The sequence below is a fragment of the Carlito syrichta genome, unplaced genomic scaffold (genome assembly GCF_000164805.1).
Source record: "Carlito syrichta isolate Samal-C Ts95f unplaced genomic scaffold, Tarsius_syrichta-2.0.1 Scaffold308488, whole genome shotgun sequence".
Classification (NCBI taxonomy): Eukaryota; Metazoa; Chordata; class Mammalia; order Primates; family Tarsiidae; genus Carlito; species Carlito syrichta.
In genome coordinates, this window is record NW_007252584.1 from 154,562 (window position 1) to 178,168 (window position 23,607).

Below are 23,607 nucleotides of genomic sequence, written 5' to 3' on the forward strand. Positions count from 1 at the left end.
TTAGAAAGCCTTCCCCAATAGAGTAAATAGAGGAATTTACCCTTGTGTTTTTCTTGTACTTGTATGGTTTCATTTTTCACATTTAGATCCATGTGGTGCAAGATATGGATCTAATTCTATCTTCTTCCAAATGTTTACCAGTGGATCTGACACCATTTCTTAAAAAGTACATCATTTGGCCAGGTGCAGTGGCTCAAGCCTGTAATCTCAGCACTTTGGGAGGCTGAGGTGAGGAGATTGCCTGAGCCCATGGGTTCAAGACCAGTCTGGGCAACCTAGCGAGACCTCATCTCTACAATAAATCAAAAAATTACCTGGGCGTGGTAGCACGTGCCTGTAGTTCTGGTTACTTGGAAGGCAGAGGTGGAAGGATCACCTGAGCCCAGCAGGTCGATGCTGGGGTGGCCATGAGTGTGCTGCTGCACTCCAGTCTGGGCAACAGAGTAAGACTCCAACTAAAAAAAAAGGTCCCTCTTTTCCCCAGTGGTTTGAGGTACTATCTTTGTCATATACTAAATTTTGATAGGTATTTGGGTCTAATTCTGGATATTAGATGTTAACATTGGGGGGAGCTGGATGAGGAGTATCTAGAACTCTTTATATTATTTTTGCAGTATTTCTGTAAGCCTAAAATTAGTTCAAATAAAAAAGTTTTAAAAATACTGATTCCCAGTGACCACCCATAGAGATTCTGATTTAATTGATCTGGGACATAGCCTAAGCATTAATGGTTTTAAAAGCTCTTCTGGCAATTCTAATGTGCAACCAAAGTTGAGAATCACTGCCTTAAAATTATCACCGGAGGAAAACTGAGAGATGGATGCTCCAAAATAGTAGAAAAGTCTGAAAGTCACATATACATAGGAAAAACAGAAAGGACATGAATGAAAATGTTCATGGTGGTTCCCAGTGATTGACCTGCCTGCTGGCATTAGGAGTATTTTATCTTTTACTTTTTTTTTTTACTTTGTGGTATTTTCTATATTTTTCTACAATCAGATACAAATTGTATTAAAAAAGATATAAGTTTTTGTTTTTTTAATATGTGAAGCTTCTCAGATGGGAACAGAAGGCCAAGTATAACCTGTCTGCCCTGTTGTTGGCCAAATTTCTAGGCTATATTAAAACATTGAACCTCAAGGAACCACTAAAAGTCTTTAGTTAAGGATTTGTAGCATTTTCTGCAATAAAATGTAAAGAGTAACATGCCCCATTAAACTTAACATGCCCCATTAAGCTGGAGAGTTGAAACCCATTTGGGGAATAGAATTTCTTCTAGAAGCACTGGCATAAGATCAAAAGACCATCACTATATTGAGGCAGCCTCACTGACCCCTGATGGCTGCCCATTCAGAGAGCTGTTAAAAAGTAGCAGCAGGACTTACAAAAGGGGGCAGAATGGGAACCTGGTATCTGGCTAGGGCACTATCATTAACTAGCTGGGTATCTATTATCAAGAGCAGATGCCTTATTACCTTTGAAGTCTCAGGTGAAATAAGGAAGTGAATTACTAGATCTCTGTGAAGCTAGGAAGTGGATTAGGTCAGCACTTCTCAAACATTACTGTGTACATCAGTCACTGAGGATCTTGCCAAAATGCAGATTCTGATCCAGAACAGCAGGGCTTGAGATTTTGCATTTCTAACATGCTACCTGCGTGAAGCCAGTGTTGCTGGTTCATGTGCCCTACTTTGAGTATTGAGGGTTTAGATCATAGAGCAGTACAGCAGTTGTCAACCCTGGTCTCATGTTGGAATCAGCTGGAAAGTTTTAAAAACACCGATGCCCGGCTTTCACCCTCAGAGACTGGTCAGGGGAGCAGCTGGGGCTTCTACATTTTTAAAAACTCCTAGGTAGGGTATATTTCTTTACTGTATGTGACTACACTTTCATAAAGAAGCACATTAAAATAAGTATTGATACCTGCACCCACCGCCAGAGATCCCAGGTCAGCTGGTTTGGAGCAGGAGTCCAGGCACTGGCACTAAAGTGTTCTGGGGGTTCTAATGGGCAGCTAGTGTTGCCTGCCACAGCTCTGCCCACCACTGGGCAATCTCTTCACAGCTGAGCCCAGTGAATGGGAGTCTGTGTCGGGGTCTGGCTTCTGCAGGGTCCCAGATAATATGAAGAAAATGTACACTTTGCAAAGCACATTTACCACACCTTGGCCAGATGGGCGCTATAGCACATGATTTAGGGAATGGAATCTCAGAAACACTGGGCAAATTATCCAGAGGAGTAGTGAGAGCTGGAACCCAAGTCAAAGCTTTTTGACTCACGATCTTTCTAACAGTCTGACACCCCTGTGTCCTCACTGCTGCCCAGAACTTCATGGGTTGCAGGAAGGCCTATGGCCAAGTGCCTGGCCAGACTGGACTAAGCTGGCTTTTCTTTCTATGAATATGACTTGCCTTGGGCCCCCTGGCCTAGTATTCCTCCCTCCTGTCACCTAAGAGGAGCTCCAAGAACACACCCTCTTTGGTGTTCTAAGTTTCCATCTTAAACTGGATCCAGCAAAGGCTTCCCTGGATAAAAATTTGTTGTCCTCTCTAGTTGCTCCTCCCCCCAAGATATCCCCCAAGACTGATAGATTTTTGCTAAATAGTAGGTGAGTTCTTCTCAACCTTTGATGCCCATGAAAATCACCAGGAAGTTTAGAAAATACACGTGCCTGGGAACTCCACGCTCCATCCCAAGATCAACTAAATCAGACACTGAGGAGTAGGTCACAGAAATGTATACAGCATATCTTTTAAAAAAGTGCTCTGGGTAATTCCCATACATAGCCAAGGTTGAGAACCATTGAGCTAAAGCAACCTCGAGGACATAGCTGATACATAAGCTGGGGACCACCCTTTGGTCTCAGCTTGATTTATTTTTTCATTCAACCAACATTTCTTGGTCGCTTACTGCATGCCACTTGCCACTATGTCAGGATATAGCAGTATAAAGCTGATGAAGACGATTCTTAGTGTATGGAAACCCGTTGGGTCACAGGGCATTTAAACAGTCCTCCTCCCCCAGTGCACAGAGGGGATTGCCTCACTTGAGTGATGAACAATAAGGCACAGGGCCTCAGGACAGTGGTGATTTAATGAACCAGAACTGGTGATTTGTAGTTGAGCATTTCCTTCTTGCTAATTTCTCTCCCAGGAAGTAGATAGGGGGAGTGAACAGGGGGCCAGTGGCAGGTGCCACAGAGGCTATAAAATGGCAGAGGCCAGAATTGGCACATCCCTAATATAACCACATGAACTTGTTGGTGTCAGATGGTTGCCAGAGGGAGGGGCTTTGCCCCTCCACAGCTCGTTTATGTCTTACCTGCATCTTTCTGATTTGTTCCTTCAGTGACCTGCAGGATCCTGTTGTCTGTCGTGTTGATCATCCACATGGCCCACCATTTTCTTCTTCCCATAATTCTATCCCAGTTGCACCTCTGGCCACTATTCTTTCCCTGGTCTCCAGTACCTTCTCTTTTGCTGAGCCCCTAGATCATCCACCTGTGACCCAGAATGTTCCTTCTCTGACAGAAGAGATTCACCCTCCTTCTCCCCAGCCTTCGATTCCCATAGCTTCCAGCCCTGCCACTGATGTCCTTCTCCAATCTGGAACTATCTCTTCCCCTATGCCCCAACCCCATCTTTATCACACTTTGCCACCTGAGAAAGCCTCACTTTCCTCTCCCACCACATCTGTCCCCGCGAGTGTCATCACCACCAGCACAGCTCCTGACAAGACAGGTAAATATGAGACTCCATCTGAACTGCAGCTGCCAGCCTGCAGATCAAGACATCTGTGATAAGGCCACATTGAGCCTTTCTTTGTATGATGTTTGCTTGATTTCTAGAGCTTTCCTTTAGGTATTCATAGAACATAGCTGTGGCTGAGGTAGATTGTTTTGACCAAGATAATAAAGAAGTAGCTCTAAGAGGCAAGCACAGATCTTATTTTATTGAGAGTTTTCTTCCTTCCTTCCTTCCTCCCCTCCCCCCTCCCTTTCCCTCCCCTCCTTTCCCTCCTTCCCTCCCTCCTTCTTTCTTTCTCTCTCTCTCTCTCTCTCTCTCTCGTTCTCTCTGTTGACAGGGTCTCACTCTTGTTGCCCAGGCTGGAGTGCAGTGATGTAATCCCTGTGCACTGCAGCCTCGACCTGCTGGGCTAAGGTGATCCTTCCAATTCAGCCTTCCAAGTAGCTGGGACTACAGGTGCACACCACCATGCCCAGCTAACTTTTGCATTTTTTGTAAGGATGAAGTCTCACTATTTTCCCAGGCTGGTCTTGAACTCATGGGCTCAAGTGATTCTCCTACCTTGGTCTTGTAAAGAGCTAGGATTACAGGTGTGAGTCACTACACTGTCCACAATGGATATTTTACTTTATTTTTGGCTGTTTTTTATTTTTTCTTGCATCATGATCTCACTTTGCCACCCAGGCTGTAATGCAGTGGCACAGTCACAGTTTACCGCAGCATCCAACTCCTGGGCTTGAGCAATCCTCCTGTATCAGCCTCCCAGCTGGGAGTACAGGTGCGTGCCACCACACTTGGCTAATTTTTTGATTTTTTTGTAGAGATGAAATCTCACTATGTTGCCCAGGCTAGTCTCAAACTCCTGGACTCAAGCCATCCTCCCGCTTTGGCCTCCCAAAGTTCTAGGATTGCAGGCATGAGCCGCTACACCCAGCCCAAGATGAATATTTTATAGGTTTATTTTTCCTACAAAAGGTTGCTTGACTGCTGTCTTCAAGTTTCAGAAGATAAAACTTTTGATTTATAAACACAATAGCTCTATTTAGATGGAAGACAAAAAAAATGGTGTGCTTGACAATCAGTCAGTCACACATTGACTGAGCCAAGCTAGCCATAGGAAAGAGAGGGCGAAAAACATTCGGAAGACCTAGGCACAGGTCTGCACGGGCCCTCACAGGCAGCATGATCTGGGACCAGCCATTTGGCTTCTCCTGACTCAGACTGTTCTATGTAAAAATGGAAATAATCACACTAACTGCACTAGGTTGAGAACTAGGGTGTGTGTGGGAATGCGGCAGAAACCACTGAGGGTTCCCAGGGCCAAAGTACAAGAGCAGACCCCCAAAACTCCAGAATTGTCTTTTGGAGAGCAGGCCCCTTGTAACACACTCGGAATTTGTTCCTCTGATCAAATGGTCAACCAAAGTTTTTATCTGGAAATTTTGAGAAGGTTGTTTCACTATTTGCAGAAGAAATGTCCTGAGTTGTAGCAAACAGGTGACTGGTTCTTCTGCCATGACAACACACCTGCCCACACTGCACTGAGTGTTCTGCAGTTTTTGACCCAAAACAGCATGACCCCCATGCCCCACCCTCCTTTTTCAACTGATCTCACCCCAGCGACTTTTTTAAATTTGTTTGCTGGATGAAAAAAGTCCTCAAGGGGAAACATTTCGCCGATATAGAAGAGGTGAAACAAAAAATGGCAGGAGCACTAAAAGGCATCAAAATTGATGAGTTCAAAAACTGTCTTGAGCAGTGGAAAAAGTGTCTCAATAGGTGTATTGCATCAAACGGAGAGCACTTTGAAGGTGACTGAAGTTTAAACATGTAAGAATAAATACACAATTTTTAATAAATAAATTCTAAGTTTTGGGGTACACCTCATAGACTTACTGATACAGAGATGAAGGGGAAAGGGAGAGAGGCAAAGAAAATTCTGCATACTCTGGAGTCTCAATTCAGTGAGTAAGAAGCAGGTCTTCCTCTAGAATTTGGAGGATGGGAGGCAATGCCCAGTTTTTTGTGACATTAGGTTGGTGCTCAGATTGTGGTCCCAGTCTCCTCCTCCATGGTGTCAGCATCCCCAAGAGACTGGGAGCATCTGCCAAATAACTTGATATTTCTTTAAATTTGCACTACTCTCTTTTCACTGTTTTTTTTTTTTTTTGAGTCAGGCTCTCACTCTGTCATCCAGGCTGGAGTGCACTGGCAAGATCATGGTTCACCACAGCCCAAACTCCTGGGCTCAAGTGATTCTCCCACCTCAGCCTCCTGAGTAGCTGGGACTACAGGCACATGCCACCATGCCTGGCTAATTTTTTTATTTTTTTTGTAGAGATGAGGTCTCACTATATTGCCCAGGCTGGTCTCAAATTTCTGGGTTCAAGTGATCCTCCCACCTCAGCTTCCCAGAGTGCTGGTATTACAGGCGTGAGCCACCACAATTGGCCAGAATATTTTTTAAAATAAATATAAATATTTTAGAACAAATTATAAAAGCATTGAGGTTCTAGTCAAGAGAATGTTCAATGACTGAGGAAGAATAAAGTGGAAGTTTGTTAGCCTAGGTCTAAGATGCCCACCGTTTCAGTGTGTTTGTTCCATTGACCCTTAGAATCAACGTAACAGGTTAACAAAACCCAGAAAGGTAGACTTTGGCACTTGTGCTTCTACTCCTGGGGCAACAGAAGCAAGGTGACATCTGCATAAAATATGCAAATTGAGAGCATCCTTTACCTGGGAGCTAAAAAGTAACTAAAACCTAATGGTTCCAGAAGAGGAATGATTAAACAAGATTAAATAAGATATACAATTATACAGCCACGTAAGTCATTCAAATAGCTATATAGAACCTTGGGGGCATTTTTCAAGTCTTAATGTATTGTGAAAATAGCCCAACAATAAATAGTTTGTGCATCATGTTTATAACAATGTAAATGGTGGATAATGATTAGAAGGGAATATGCAAAATAAGAAATAGGTCTTAGGTGGTGAAAGTAAGATTTGTTTGTTGTTAAAGACAAGTTGGTTTGTACCATTGTTTCCCAATTTAAAGCCCTATCAAAAGTTGGACTTTCATAAAATTCTCTTTTTCACAAGAGCTTCTATTGATCCACATAAAATCCTGAATGCATGATATAAATTAAATACAAGTATACTTGTGCTTATATAAATATATGCTAAATACACTGATGTGCTTTTATATTTTTTAGTTAGAGTTATTGAAGTATAATTTACAAACTAATATTTACCCAATTTTATGAATAAATGAAATTTTTATAGTTCTATGTGGTTGGATAAACACCCACAGTCATGTAACCACCATCACAATCAAGACATATAACTTTTCCACTAACTACAAAGTTCCCTCATGTCCCTTTGAAGACAGCATCTACCTCCTACATCACCCCCTGGCCACTGTTGATCTGTTTTGTTTCCCTACAGTTTGACTTTTCTAGAATGTCATATGAAGAGAATCACACAGTATGTGACTTTTTGAGTTTGACGTCTTTGACTTAATATACTGTGTCAGAAAACTGGAGATCTGGCCAGGCACGGTGGCTCAAGTCTGTAATCCCAGCACTTTGGGAGGCTGAGGCAAGAGGATCGCCTGAGCCCTGGGGTGCGAGAACAGCCTGGGCAACTTGGCAAGAACTCGTCTCAACAATCAAATCTAAAAATTTGCCAGGCGTGGTAGTGCACGTCTGTAGTTCCAGATACTTGGAAGGCTGAGGCTGAAGAATTGTCTGAGCCTAGCAGGTCAAGGCTGTGGTGGCCCTGAGTGTGCCACTGCACACCAGCCTGGGTGAGAGAGTGAGACTTCAACTCAAAAAAGAAAAGAAAAGAAAACTCAAGATTCATCTATGTTGTTGCTTGTACTGGTAGTTAATTTCTTTTTAGCACTGAATAATATCTCAGTGTATGGATGTACCACAGTTTGTCCACCCATTCTCCATTTGATGTACATTGGAATTGTTTCTAGTTTAGGACTATTATGAAAAAGGCCACTATAAACATTCATGAACAAATCTTCATAAGACAGATGTTTTCACTTTTCTGGGGCAAGTGCCTAGGCGTGAGTTTGTCAGATCACAGAGTCTGTGTATGTTTATCTTTATTTATGAGTTTCCATTGTGTATTCATAAAATGGTTTGGCTTTTTGATATAGAAACCGTCAACAGCAGTGGTATTTCCGATCTCGAAAACCAAGTGTCCCAGATGGAGAAGGCTCTGTCCTTAGGCAGCTTGGAGCCTAACCTTGCGGGAGAAATGATAAACCAAGTCAGCAAACTCCTTCGTTCCCCGCCTGCCATGCTGGCTCCTCTGGCTCAGAGGTACGAATTAGCACACTGAAGTAGTGGTGAGAGGGGACCCTCCATGATAAAGATGCTGCTTAAATGATTAAGTATCTCAAAGTATTTTGCTCCCAAATACCAGGCTCAGAATGACTTCTCAAGTTACTACTCTATATTTTGCTTAGAATGGAGAGACATAGTGGGAGTGCTACATTTAAACTGCCAACCTATCTTTCCAGGTTGCTGAAAGTAGTGGATGACATTGGCTTACAGCTGAATTTTTCAAACAAGACTATAAGTCTAACCTCCCCTTCTTTGGCTCTGGCTGTGATCAGAGTGAATGCTAGTAATTTCAACACAACTACCTTTGCGGCTCAAGACCCTGAAAATCTGCAGGTACATTGTAATTGCTCGTGAAAGAAACATTTTGCTGTTGTAGGATTGTAGTCCCTGTTGTACTTCATGATTGAGGCAATTATTGCTTATAGTCAGGAGTGATATTCAAAATATTTAACGTCTAGAACAGTGAAGCACCACAGAATAAAAAAAGATGCACGTCTTGTATGGAGCAGGATGTCAGAGGCTCCTGTTGCGCCCTGTGTTAACCCTCTAGCAGCTGGATTTTGGAAGCTCGGATAGGAGGGGTCCAGGGGAGAGTCCCGGGCAATTGAGAAAACTAGGCAGAGACATCAGCTACATATCAACCCATTTCAAAACTGTAACAAGAGTTAGAACTACACAGTTATGTATAGTGGTTCTGAATAACAGTCCTGTTTCTAGTGTTTTACTGTCCACCTATAAGAAGGATTGAGGGCTGGAAACACCCAAGTAAAATCAAGTCTTGGTTTTTAATTTTCACAGTCTTCCCTTTACAAAAGTAATGCATGTCGGTCTCTGAAGACTTTACCCTAACTGATCACTAACTTGGTGTGTCGCTGCTGTGGTCTCCCTAGGGTCTGCAGTCAGCTTGCACTTTTTGACTACTTCTGTGTATCCTTTAAATGGTCCCTTTCCTACTTGAAGGCCTCAGCCACATCCTATTTCTTTATTTAGAGTCAGAGTCTTACTCTGTCACCCAGTCTGGAGTGCAGTGGCATAATCATGGCTCACTGCAGCCTCAACCTTCTGGGCTTAGGTGATCCTTCCATCTCAGCCTCCTGAGTAGCTGGAACTACAGGCATGCACCACCATGTCTGATGGATTGATTTTTTATTTTTGTAGAGATTAGGTCTCACTATGTTGCCCAGGCTGGTCTCGAATTCCTGGGCTCAAGCAATCCTCCCACCTCGGCCTCCCAAAGTGCAGGGATTACAGGCATGAGGCACTGCATCTGGCCCCACTGTTTAACTTAGTAGTAACCAGAGAAACTAAAGCATGTACAGATAGTGCAGATCAAGCCTTTACAAGACCCTTCGTTGTAATTATTTGTGTTTTTCCATCTCCTCATTATACTAGTCCAGACCTTTTTATTATTTTTCACTTGATTTTCAGGTTTCTCTAGAAACTCAAGCTCCTGAGAATAGTATTGGCATTATCACTCTTCCTTCATCACTGATGAGTAATTTACCAGCTAATGATGTGGAGCTGGCTTCCAGGGTTCAGTTCAACTTTTTTGAAACACCTGCCCTGTTTCAGGTAAAGTTACTGCTCACAGCTTTTGGTCTGGGTTTTATTTGGAAATAGGGGAATTTTATTTCCTTTGGTCCACGAATATTCTTAGGATCGCTATAAGTCAAAGAATTGCTGAAACGCTGCAGCTCATTTTTAAGCACAGCCTAACGATGCTGGTGAAGATAAATAACAATAACAGACACCTATACAGTATTTACCAATTGCCAAGCAGTATTCTAAGCATTTACAAATGTTAACTCTAATCCTCTCAGCAACCCTGTGAGGAAGGAACTATTATTATCCCATTTTACAGATGAGGCAATGGAGGCACAGAGAGGTTAAGTGACTTACTTTGGAACACACAGCTTCAATGGCTTTAAAGATTCATGAGTTCCTGTTGTGTCCATCTATACAATTTAACTCGGCATTTAGAGTTAATATACTGTTGTATACTGGAACAAGCTCTGCATCTAATTGTGGTCCTTTGGGAAAGTCACTTTACTTCTTGAACCTTAATTTCTGGCCAGTTTTGTAAAATAAAGTGTGAACTAAATAATCCTTAGCTTTTCTCCTAGCTCTAAAGCTGTCTGATAATATTTCATTTTCCCTTGCATCTTGCTGATTCCTTGGTGTGCTAGGACCCTTCCCTGGAGAACCTCTCTCTGATCAGTTACGTCATATCATCAAGTGTTGCGAACCTGACCGTCAGGAAATTGACAAGAAACGTGACAGTCTCATTAAAGCACATCAACTCGAGCCAGGTGGGGAGCGGCCAGTCTGGTCAGTTTATTGACAAGAACACCTCATATAAACTATGTTTGTAGGACATGACCAGAAAAAGGCAGATCCAGCAGAAAGAACCTTTGACTCACTTGGAGCAATACAACTAGAATCATGTGGTCACTCTGTTGGTCCTAACATGCTTAATAGTTTTTATTTCTCAAAATGTATTTTTTATTTTTATTTTTATTTTTTAGAGATAGGGTCTTGCTCTGTCACCCAGGCTGGAGTGCAGTGGTGCCACCATGGCTCACTGCAGCCCTGAACGCCTAGGCTCAAGTGATTATCCTGCGTTGGCCTCCCAAGTTGCTAAGACTACAGGCACATGTCACCATTCCTGGCTAATTTTTAAAAAAAATTTTAAAGGTTTAAAAATAATTTTTTTTGTAGAGACAGAGGATCACTATGTTGCCTAAGATGGTCTTGAACTCCTGGCCTCAAATGATCCCACTGCCTTGGCCTCCATGAGCCACTGTGCCCGGCCTATGCTTAATAATTGACCACCTAATTTCCAGAAAGAATCAGCACAAAAACACGCTCTTATCAACTGCTGAATTTCAGTGTGTGTATATCTGTGGCTACAGTCTGATTCTCATCTCCAAAGAGAGAACATCTCTCAGCTCAGTTCAAGTTGAGCATCATTTATGACCTTGTTACTCACATTGTGGTCTGTAGACCCAAAGCGTCAGCATCACCTGGGAGTTTACTAGAAATGCAAACTCTCAGGTCCCACCCCAGATACACTGAATCAGAATATGCATTTTAACAGGTCCCAAGGCAATTCCTATACAGAAATATATAAGGCTTACTTGCTTCTAGGGACCATGTAAAATAAAAACTCTCCAAAAATCAAGCCTAACATTCTAAACTTAAAAAAAGGACCACAGTTTTATTTTCTAATTGCTTTTCAGTTTTTTTAGTTCAATAAATTAATTATCTGTGATCTGTCTTCTGCAGGATGACTTAACAGTGAGATGTGTATTTTGGGACTTGGGCAGAAATGGTAGGTTCCAGTCATAACCTTTTCAAAGTCTTGAGTTGGCGAGTAGGGAAGGATGGGGAGTCTTTGGTGATGTGGCCTTGCTGATGGGACTGATTACTCTTCTCAATGCCAACAGGTGGTAGAGGAGGCTGGTCATCCGATGGCTGCTCCGTCAAAGACAGGAGGCTGAATGAGACCATCTGTACCTGCAGCCACCTTACAAGCTTTGGCGTTCTATTGGTAATATATTTGTGCCATGTGGCCTTAGATTCTGGGTCTGGCGGGTAGCTGGGCATCATGCTACGATATCTAATCTGATGGATGACTTTGACAGTTCAGTCGTTATAATATTGTGGCAAAGTTATATACCAGTGAGATGATAATGATGATAATTCTCCTCTTCCTCCTTCTTCCTCTCCTCCCCTCCCCCTCCTCCCATCCTCCTCCTCCTTCTCTCTTCCTCTTCCTCCTTTCTTTCTTTTTTTTTTTTTTTAAAGTCAGGGTCTTACTCTCACCCACACTGGAATGCAGTGGCATGATCATGATTCACCATAGCCCCAACCTCCTGGGCTCAGGTGATCCTTTAACTTCAGCCTCCTGAGTAGCTGGGACTACAAACATGTGCCATCACACACAGCTAGTTTTTTGTTTTTATTTTTGTAGAGATGAGATCTTGCTATGTTGCCCAGGCTGGTCTCAAACTCTTAGGCTCAAGCAGTCCTTCTGCCTCAGCCTCCTGTGAGTGCTGATATCACAGGCATAAGCCACCATGCTCAGCCAAGATTACTCTTCCAATAAGCAAACACAACTGAAGAAGAAGATTCTTCAGCATGGAAGATATGTATTTTTTTCACATTCTATATTTACATTTAGGTTTTTCTCTTTTAAATAGCTAAGAGGACTAAAGGATTCAGATTAGGATTGGTAACAAAAAGTTGTTCAGGTTGCAGTGCACTTTAAAATTCTGTAAAAAACAACTTTTACATAAATGATCTTATTTAATCTTCCCAACCTATCTTCCCTACAGGATAGATAAATGGGGTATTATTATTGTCATTTGATTAAAATCAGAATAAGACTCATTTGTTAGGTAATTGTCCATAGTCATATAACTAGGAAATGTTAGAGCCACGAGCCAAATTTAACTCTTTAGGCTCCTAGTCTGGTTCTTTTCTAGTGCACTATAATGCAGTGACCAAGTATGTGGGCTTTGGAGTCAGGTAGATCTGAATTTGAATCCTAGCTGTGTGACCTTGAGCAAGTTACTTAACCTTTCTGGGCCTCAGTTTCCTTATCTTTACCTGGTAGTAATAATTGCACCTGGCCGGGCTCAGTGGCTCAGCCTGTAATCCCACACTTTGGGAGACTGAGGCGAGTGGATTGCCTGAGCCTGCAGGTTCGAGACCAGCCTGGGAAACTTGGTGAGACCTCATCTCTACAATAAAAAAATAAAAAATTAGCCACACACCTGTAGTTCTGGCTCCTTGGAAGGCTGAGGCGGAAGGATTGCTGGAGCCCAGCAGGTAGACACAGGGGTGGCTGTGAGTGTGCCACTGCACTCCAGCCTGGGTGATGGAGTGAGACTCCAACTCAAAAATCAATCTCTCTCTATATATACATATATAAATAATTGCACCTACCTTGTAGGTTTGTTGAATAGACTATGAACGGGTTCTTAGAACACTCAATACATGTAAATCATAACTCTTTTATTTGCTTAAAATTATTTGATGATTGAAAACAGTATTTTATTTTCCAGGACCTATCTCGGACATCCTTACTGCCTGCACAAATGATGGCTCTGACATTTATCACTTATATTGGTTGTGGGCTTTCATCAATTTTTCTGTCAGTTACTCTTGTAACCTACATAGCCTTTGAGTGAGTATCCACAACTGGAAATTTGGATTACAGGACCCAGTGTTCACCTCCATCACCAACATTTACTAATGAAGCCCTTTCCTCAGCCTGCCTTGTCCTGTACACCCACCCACCCAGTAGAGCACCTATGTGTCAACTTTATGGGGCTTTTTGGTTTACATGCTTGCTTGCTTCTTCCCACTAATCTGAGCTCACTGAAGGCAGGTGGTGTGTCATACTCATCTTTATACTCCAGAATGATGTCTAGTAGTAGGCATTAAGTATGAAATGAAAGATGGATGTAGATTTTGAAATCCAAGAACTTACAATCTGAAATAGACCATAGCACTATGTACAGCTTAAGAAATATGTTTAATAAATTAAGCTTCTAAGTTATACTGAGCAAACATGGAAGATTAACAACATTAACTGGTATGAAGATGAAAAAGAATAAGGGTGTAAAACCCCCAATGGAAATAACTGATACTCGGTGAGTGTAGCTTTGTCACAAGAATGACATTCCAAATGACATTTATTTCCTTCTTGGCTTACCAGAAGGGTCCCTTTAGTCACTTTTTGGGGGAATTCCAATAAATCCTATTAGAGAAAGAAGTATATAGGCATTATTATATTAGCTAAATGAAACAATATGTAGATTCTGGGATTTAGATTTTGGACACTGCTCAGGAAATGTACAAGTTTATTTTGAGTGCCAAACTTAGGGTCCAGCTGTGACTACAGATCTTCTAGTGGACTTTAGAAATATTATTAGTGAGACTAAATTGCCATAAGGCCAGCCATTACTCAGAATGATTTCACCAGATCTAATTTTGTACACATAAACATGTACATGTCATCAATTAGCTGTATTTTCCTATGCCATTACATTTAGCTATAGTTTAAACTCTTATTTCTATGATCTCATTTTAAATAATAACATATGATAATATGGGAATCTGACTATATTTTGAGGATGTGAATATATCAGCCTATCATGAAAAATAGCAGCAATGCTTTGGAGGTAGTTTTGGAGAAATAGGGTGGGTGCTCAGTAGAATCTATTACAAACTATTTAAAAGTATGGGTTAACAGTCAGCATAAAAAAGGTCCCACAGAAATATAGACACAAACTTTCCATATGGTTATCACAGATGATTCTGAGTAGATTTCTCCTTTGTTGTTGTTGGTTTTAATGCCTCCTCCCATACACATACACACTCAGAGAGGAAATTTATGCATGTAGACATTTACCAAAGAATAAAAATAAATTGCTTAGAACTCAAATGCAGCCTGACAAATATGCTTATTTAAGGGTTTACAGAATGCAATGCTAATTCTTTCCTTCTCTTTTCCTTTTAGAAAGATCCGGAGGGATTACCCTTCCAAAATCCTTATCCAGTTGTGTGCTGCTCTGCTCCTGCTAAACTTAGTCTTCCTACTGGACTCATGGATTGCTCTGTATAAGACGCGAGGCCTCTGCATCTCAGTGGCTGTATTTCTTCATTATTTTCTCTTGGTCTCATTCACATGGATGGGCCTGGAAGCGTTCCATATGTACCTGGCCCTTGTCAAAGTGTTTAATACTTACATCCGAAAATACATCCTTAAATTTTGCATTGTTGGTTGGGGTATGTATAAGTTTGCCTGCACATTGCCTGGACTCTCTCTGTTTTTTCTCTAGTGTTTTGATTTTGAATCAGGTAGAGACACTGATGAAGCAGATCACATTTGACAAGTAAAAACAGCTTTATACTCTTACATGTGCACTGCCCAAAGAGCAACCCTATCTTATCCCTCTCTAGAACACCCATATATCTCCTCTGGATTTTTTATGAATGTAAAACTCTTTGGGGTTGGACCATGAATCCTCTTTGTAGCTCTAGGAACTAGAATCAGGGCTCACACAGAAGATGCCAGAAAGTGCTCAATAAATTGAAAATGTTAACTTGGTGGTAATGAGGCCAAACTCTCAGTCCCTGAGCTCCCAGCTTCCCTCACTGTATTTTGTACATCCCAGATATCAGACATATGTATGAGAGAAAATACTTTTAAAACCTGATGGAACTTTATTATCATAGTGGCACAGTATTTCACATTATGCAACTTGTTGGTGGAAGGTCACAAAACCTTAGATTCTCCAAAGATCTTGAAGTTTTCTTCATTCAGCTCCCCACCATTGGGGAGCATCCTCAACTTGACCAGACTTATCCTTGATTAAAGATAACCTAACCTCTGCTTGAATACTTCTATTATTTGGGAGCTCATTACTTTACAAGGCAGCCAATAAGCATTTCCTAGAGGTCTATAGTTCTGGCCAGGTGTGGTAGCTTATGCCTGCAATCCCAGTGTTTGGGAGGTTGAGGATGGAGGAGCACTTGAGTCTAGGAGTTCAAGACCAGCCTGGACAACACAGCAAGACCCCATCTCTTAAAAAAAAAAAAAAAGCTCTACAGTTCTGTTTTTCCATTAAGCCCAGTTGGCTCCCTGGTGGCACTTAATAGTAACCTTGATTTTGCTCTCTCATGCAGAAAATATTAAGTCAATACCTCTTCTGCCAGAGAGTCTTTAGATCATCTATAAGTAATATATAACATTATGTGTAATGCCCTATTTTTCAATGTATTTTCACATAAGCAACCACATTGAAGATAAGCCAATGAGGTTAACAAGGCAGTTATTGCCAGCTCCAAGGGAAGGAACTAGTTCCACGTGATGATGTGATTTACCCCCAACTTGGCTAGGAACAGTCAAGCCTGGCTTTTTGATTCCTTATGTGTGTCCCTTCTGCTGTGTTCCAGCCACCATCACCCCCAGACTCTCTCCTCATCTTCAGGCTAAATATTTCCACCCATCACCCCCAGACTCTCTCCTCATCTTCAGGCTAAATATTTTCACCCTGCCCGTCATTAGATCTTAATGAAGAACAATGGAATAACACCTTGTCCCCGCTTGTCCCAGAAAGCTAAGTCACTGCTCCGGATATTGGGCATGGATTCTCTCTTCTTCAGCCTCAACTGCCCCATAAAAACCTCCTGTGAGGCCCTCTATTCTCTCTTTCCCTGCAACCTTAGGGCAACCTTGGAAGCCCTGTCTTGAAGTAGAGTCTTCATTCGCTTAGATCCCTGAATAACCACAAAACCAGAGACTCTTCTGCCCCAACTAACTGGACTGTGCATGAGCAAGAAATTGATCTTTTACTGAGATTTCAAACCTTATCTGGTATAGCAGCTAACATTGCCCCTAACTTCTACATGCCTGGGATGTAAATTTAAGAGTCAGCAACTCCTGGCAAATCTTTCATTATGAAACCAAAAGGCTTCAATTGATTATGTGAAACCCAATAAAGGAGCGAGGATCCTGTCCTAGCTGATTTGGGGGTGGTGACTGCCACTAAGCTAGCTCTCTCATGGGCCTGTGGGCACTTCCACTAAGAGAAGGCACAATGAGAAGGCTCCTCTCAGTTTAAAATGGCTTTTGGCTGGGAAGGAGTCCTTCTCACTGCTCCACACACCATCACTTGCCTGTCCCATGCCACCACCTCACACTCTGCACACAGACTAGCCTGACAGCCAATCTCAAGGGTCTGGTAAATAAAAAACAATTCCTTTCCACAGATCTATTGCAGTGCCTGGTACAATCCCATGTTATTACATTCATTTAATTCCTTTGTATTTGTACTTTCTGGTGACACGGACATATGATAATCCCCCAAGTGAGATACTTTTCTAAAAATAAAATATTGGGGGCCAGGTATAGTGGCTCACACCAGTAATCCTAGTGCTTTGGGGAGCCAAGTGGGGTAGATTGCTTGAGGCCAGGAGTTCGAGACCAGCCTGAGTGGCATAATGAGATCCTGTCTCTACAAAAATGAAATAAATTAGTTGAGTATAGTAGACAAACCTGTGATTTTTAGCTACTCGGGAGGCTGAGGCAGGAGGATTACTTGATTCCAGGAGGTTGAGGCTGAGGTGAGGTATGATCGTGACATGGCATTCTAGCCTGGGCTATAGAGTGAGACCACACACACATACTTGAGATATATATGAGCATTTATATATATTTGAGATACATTTATATATTATCTGATTCCTTATGTATGTCCCTTCTACGTTACAGCCAACATCACCCCCAGATTCCCTCCTCATGTTCTCTACACAACAGGATTGCAAACACTCCAACCACCCTTGTTACCCTGTCTATAATTAGATCTTTATGAACAACAACAGATTAACACCTTTTCTCCACTTATCCCAGAAAGATAAATTGCTATTCTGGATATTGGGCATGAATTCTCTCTTCTTTAGAGAAGGCTAAAAGGTCAGATTCCTTTTTCAAGGACAAGAAGATATATATGCATCTCAAATATATATATATATATCACTTCTGCCCATATCCCATTGGCCCAAATTTGGTCATGTGACCCACACACACCTAGCTGCCCAGGAGGCTGGAAGAATCTAGCCATGTGCCAAAGAGGAAAATAAACCAGTCTGATGAACAGCTAGCTAGTCTCTGCCACAATAGGTAAACAGAATGTGATTTCTAGTCTTCTCACGACCTTTGGTTATAAAGTCTATGTGTGACTGATGTTTCCCATCTTCCAGGGGTACCAGCTGTGATTGTGACCATCGTCCTGACTATATCCCCAGATAACTATGGGCTTGGATCCTATGGAAAATTTCCCAATGGGTCACCAGATGACTTGTGAGTACAAAGCTCTCTGAGGGAATGTTAAGTGAACTGGGAATTCTCCAAGAAACTGAAGATTCTAATCAGCGTATTGACTCTTGCTCTCATCCTAATAAAATCCAGCAATATTTAACAACAGCTTTCATAGTCACATGTAATGAGATAAGCTAGTTGGAAATGCCACACTACTATTTAAGTAATGGATTAGGAGGATCTATTCTGAATATGAAATATGAATTAGGAGGAACTATTTGAAAATATTTTAATGTGTCTAATAAAAATGACATCCCAGTTATATTATATTAATAAAGACTTATGGAATAGAGTTACTAGGACTCACAGGGGTAAAATCCTGAATGTTTACCTAAAAGTCTACTTTTAAACTACTAAGTACCCTAAAATAAACTCCTAGATTCTTTCCCCTAGAGCTATAAGTGGTTGTAGACAGCAATAGTTGTATCCTTTTTCTCTTGTATTTGTATAAAATGTTCAGTAAAACGTTATAGATTCATTGTTTCATTTTGAACTCTAGTTCGTCATTGTAATATGTTTTTCCCTCTTCATCCCCCCACATTCCAGTTGCTGGATCAACAGCAATGCAGTGTTCTATATTACGGTTGTGGGATATTTCTGTGTGATATTTTTGCTGAACGTCAGCATGTTCATTGTGGTCCTGATTCAGCTCTGTCGAATTAAAAAGAAGAAGCAACTGGGAGCCCAGCGTAAAACTAGTATTCAAGACCTCAGGAGTATTGCTGGCCTTACATTTTTACTGGGAATAACATGGGGCTTTGCCTTCTTTGCCTGGGGACCAGTTAATGTCACCTTCATGTATCTCTTTGCCATCTTTAATACCTTACAAGGTAAGTACTACAGCATTAAATACAAACTGAATGATCCCAGTTGAATATAAAAATGGCTACCGAGGGACAAAAAAAATCACCTGTTGGGTACAATGTGCACAGGTGGTAATGAAGGGTACACTCAAAGCCAAGGCTTCTTCACCACTGTATAATGCAACCATCTAACCAAAAACTATGTGTATCCCCTAAAGCTATTAAAATAAAGAAAAAAAATATAGCTACTAAAAGAATACAGGTATTGCAGATTTGAATCATAGATATTGCAGATTTGGTTGCAGACCACCAGAATAAAACAAATATTGCAATACAGTGAGTCACACAAATTTTGGAACTTCCCAGTGCATATAAAGGTTATATCCTAGACTGTAATCTATTAAGTATACAACAGCATTATATCTAAAACAAATGTACATACTTTAATTTAAAAATTAGCGTTATTGCTAAAAAAAAATACCCACACAAAGACACAAAGTGAGCACATGCTGTTGGAAAAATGGCATTGATAGACTTGTTGGACACAGGGTTACCACACCCTTCAATTTGTAAAAAACACAGTGTGATGCAGAGTTACCATTAACCTTCAATTTATTAAAAACCAAAACAAAAACGCAGTGTCCGTAAAGTCCAATAAAATTAGGTATGCTTGTATATGCAAAGTAGCTTATTTAGTGTCTTAAGATATTTTCACTGAAAAGCAGATTTATCTTTAAGAAAGAGTGCTTTGAGATCCTTGGAAGGAAAGTGTTAACTAAAATCAAGAAATGGTACTCTTTTCTTCTTATTCATCATCATCTCCTGGGAAAGACCAAGGAGTCTTTCTGAAAGAGTCACTCTTTCTTCATTTGGTTCCTTTTTTTATTTTTAAAACCTTTTATTGACATACATCAACATGCATATAGAAAAGTACATATGCCATCGATGTCCCTATGAGAGGGCTCACCACTCTGACCTCCTAGGTCGGTGTTTGACTTGGAGACAATGATAGATGAGAAGGCAACAGACAAACCCTAGTAATCTGGCAGCAGTCTTACCCAGGGGCTAATCCTGAGAAGTTCCTGTGACCTGGGGTGTGCAGCAGGAAAGGGGCAGGCTCTGTGTATTACCCTCTGCTTCAGAGCTTCCCATTGGCTCATGAAGCCCAGTGCTGTTGGAACCCTCATCGTTGTATTCTTTAGAGCAGTGTTATGAAACACTTGTCAGTCGTTAATTATTTTTTTTTGAGTTGGAGTCTCACTCTGTCGCCCAGATTGGAGTTCAGTGGCCGCTGCCGGCCACTGCAGTCTCGACCTGCTGGGCTCCGGCAATCCTTCCGCTCAGCCTTCCAAATAGCTGGAACTACAGGCGCGAGCTACCACGCCCGGCTAATTTTTTTTTTTTTTTTTTCCAATTGTAGAGATGAGGTCTCGCCAAGTTGCCCAGGCGGGTCTCGAACCCGCGGGCTCAGGCAATTCAATCACCTCGGCCTCCCAAAGCGCGGGATTACAGGCTAAGCTACCAAGCCTGTCCAGTTATTAATTTTTAATGGAAGTGCTTTGGCATTAAAAGCACAGCAGGCTAATAGGTTTACATTGTGATAACAAAAACTCACTGTCCAAATCCTCTGTTGGAATGCCTTTTAATTGCATTCTCATCTGCTTGTTTTCATCTTTTTCTGTTGCTTTTAGCTCCCATAGGGTCCTCTTATGGTTCCATCAGGCAATAGGTCATTTTGTTGATTTTCAAAGAATTCTCAACCTGGGGTAGAATTCAAATGCCTAATTTAGCTGTTGATTCTTATTTTGTTGTGAAGAAGTCAGCAGACATGCTTCTTTGGTTATGCATGGTTGTTAGTTTTTACCTACAACATGACAGTTCCTAAATTGGTATATCCAGGTGTTGTATACTACATAGTATTAAATATAAAACCAAACACATAAGCAAATTATTTTTAAAGGTCTTAAGAAAAGTTTTATTGGCCAACAATGGCATGCTAAAAGCACTAGCACTTTAACAGGAAAAAATACATATGCCTACATTATTCTAATCATTGACAATGAAAGTAAAATACCTACCCTTACAGGTTTAAAGTGGAAACCAAATCTCCCTCTTTTTCTTCATTTCCCCACAATATCTTCTCATTAGAATATAAATGGATAGAAGGAATGTATTGATTTATATATAAAATGGAACCAACACTAATTCACAGGGTTTTGGGGTTAATTAGAGATATGTATAGGTTCTGATTTGAGCCTCTCTCATGCATGCTGTTTTCTCACCTAATGTAACCAAGGGTGGCCTCCTACGGTAGCCAATGAGCAAAACTGTGCAATATTCACACATCAGCCTCAAGGGTGGGAATGTGTACCCTACCAGAAGCAAACCTGGATATTTTTAAATGAAAGGTTTAGGTGGATAGATTGGGAATTTAACCAGGTGAGGTGGGGAGCAAAGAGAGGCTCAAACTTTACCTGTATGATGACTACTTGCCTACCTAATCCTGAATTGTACCCCACATCTTTAGAATAAAAAAAGAAAAAAAGAAAGTAGATAGTAGAAAACTCAGAATTCATCTATTCATTCAGGAAATATTAATTGACAAAAGCCCTGGAGAGTAGCAGCAGTGGGACTGGGTGGAGAGCCCTGGCTTGCAGTGCTGGGCGCCCAAGTGAGCAGGAGGCAGAGCCCCAGAGCCCCTTCAAGTCTTCAGCTTGCTCTGTATGCCAGGACGTCAGGGGAAAATTTCCTTGAGCAGGTCAGAGGGAGACTGGCAGGTAGAAGAGTATACTGCTGTGGTGCCCCAGGCTTGATGGGGAAGGCCCAACCAAGCAAGGGACACAGCAGTGGCCTGGAGAGGAGAAGAGAAGGAAGGCAGGCGTGGGGGAGGAGATGGCATCCGACCGGACTTGGAAATGGATTCTAAATAGGGAGGCAGGGAGAGGCCGGAGCTAGGTCCCAGCTGCGATCTTGGGTGGATGGCTTGTACTTCCAAGATGGGAAAGGCCAAGGACAGGATGTGAGAGAAGACAGTGAACTTAATTTTGGAAATGTGAAGTTCTCAGATAAAGTTATTTATTCTCTGTTTTACAAAGACTGTAGAAAGGCATCCCCCTATGTCTTTTGATAGCAAGCGTTTCTAGGACTTGGGGTTTGTATTCAATTTGCAAAATTCCATGGACCCACAGCTGCCAAATATTTTATCTTTTACAGAATGTAAGCTTATGACATTCAGGTCTTAGTTGGGAATTTATTGTGTTATGTTTCCCTCCTCCTTCCTTAGGGTTTTTCATATTCATCTTTTACTGTGTAGCAAAAGAAAATGTCAGGAAGCAATGGAGGCGGTATCTTTGTTGTGGAAAGTTACGGCTGGCTGAAAATTCTGGTAAAGATTGACCTTACTTTTTCCCCTCCTCTTAAATCTTGAGGAAAAGATTATATAAATTAAATTTAAATACTGCATGTTTTCACTTATAAGTGGGAGCTAAACAATGTGTACACATGGCCATAGAGAGTAGAGTAATTGACACTGGAGACTCCAAAAGGTGGGAGGGTGGGATGGGAAATTACCTAATAAGTACAATGTTCACTATTTGGGTGACAGGTACACTAAAAGCCCAGACTTCACCACTACACTATATATTCATGTAAAAAAAAACTGCATGTGTACCCCTACATTTATACAATTTTTTAAAAAAACAAAAAAGTTTTTATAAATTAAGATCCAAAGCAGTCATTGCCAAAGGACTATACAGCCGGAAAATGAGTGAACAGAACCTGCTCAACAGGAAATATTGATTGTGAACATTAAGGGAAAAACCTAGTGATTTAAAAAGATAATTATTAGTATCTGGGAATTTTGTGAGCAATAGAATTAATGGGCTGGCTGCTTCTTGAATGAAAGAACTCTAAAGTTTTTAGAGTTCACGAGGGGGACCCAAAAAACCCAGAATTATCTTTTTGAGGGGGTCCCATTGTAGTACACTTGGAATTTATTCCTCCGAATCAAACGTCAACCACAGTCTTTATCTGGAAGTCTTGAGATGGTTGCAGCATGATTTGCAGAAGAAATGTCCCGAGTTGTGGCAAACAGGTGACTGGTTCTTCCACCATGATAGTGCACCTGCCCACACTGCACTGAGTGTTCAGCAGTTTTTGCCCAAAAACAGGAATGACCCCTGTGCCCCACCCACTCTATTCACCCAATCACCCCGAGCAACTTTTTTTTGTTTGCCTGGATGAAAAAAAAGTCCTGAAAGGGAAGCATTCTGCTGGTGTGGAAGAGATGAAACAAAAAAATGGCAGAAGCACTAAAAGGCATCAAAATTGACAAGTTCAAAGACTGTTTTGAGCAATGGAAAAAGCACCTCAATAGGTATATTGCATCAAATGGAGAGTACTTTGAAGGTGACTGAAGTTTAAACATGTAAAAATAAATACACAATCTTTTATAAATAAATTTCAGGGTTTTGGGGTTCCCCTTGTATTTTCTATTGTGCTCATGTTTTTCATTTCCCAAAGTAATTTTTAATATTTACCTTGATTATTTTTTAAAGTCTCAACTCAATCTTTTCTCCACAGTTCCTGGTTGTCAGTTGCTTTATTTGTTAGTAAGCCAGACTTTGTATACAAGCTGTAGCATGCATTTGGCTATTTGATTGTAACATACATTTGATTATTTTGAAGTTATTTTCACATATGCCCTGTTGGGTAGTAGGGCAAATAACTAATTTTTAAGAAAATCAGAAAAATGAAGTATTGTTTGAAAAGCTAGATCCTTTGCAGTGTCTGGGGGGCACAGAAGT

The 23,607-nt window shown here is 41.2% G+C and overlaps 1 protein-coding gene across 9 annotated transcripts in view; it reads left to right on the forward strand.

Annotated features, from left to right (window-relative positions):
- ADGRG2 (adhesion G protein-coupled receptor G2) overlaps window positions 1-23,607 on the forward strand; it is a 71,920-nt gene that overhangs the window by 44,142 nt on the left and 4,171 nt on the right. For all 9 annotated transcript variants that reach the window (XM_008065466.2, XM_008065459.1, XM_008065460.1 and 6 more), the window contains 12 exons: window positions 3,349-3,740; window positions 7,918-8,083; window positions 8,284-8,440; window positions 9,536-9,679; window positions 10,294-10,416; window positions 11,393-11,438; window positions 11,554-11,657; window positions 13,177-13,298; window positions 14,637-14,905; window positions 17,882-17,981; window positions 18,546-18,829; window positions 22,086-22,187. In XM_008065466.2, coding sequence (XP_008063657.1) covers window positions 3,349-3,740; window positions 7,918-8,083; window positions 8,284-8,440; window positions 9,536-9,679; window positions 10,294-10,416; window positions 11,393-11,438; window positions 11,554-11,657; window positions 13,177-13,298; window positions 14,637-14,905; window positions 17,882-17,981; window positions 18,546-18,829; window positions 22,086-22,187 — 2,009 coding nt within the window. The remainder of the gene's footprint in view (window positions 1-3,348; window positions 3,741-7,917; window positions 8,084-8,283; window positions 8,441-9,535; window positions 9,680-10,293; window positions 10,417-11,392; window positions 11,439-11,553; window positions 11,658-13,176; window positions 13,299-14,636; window positions 14,906-17,881; window positions 17,982-18,545; window positions 18,830-22,085; window positions 22,188-23,607) is intronic.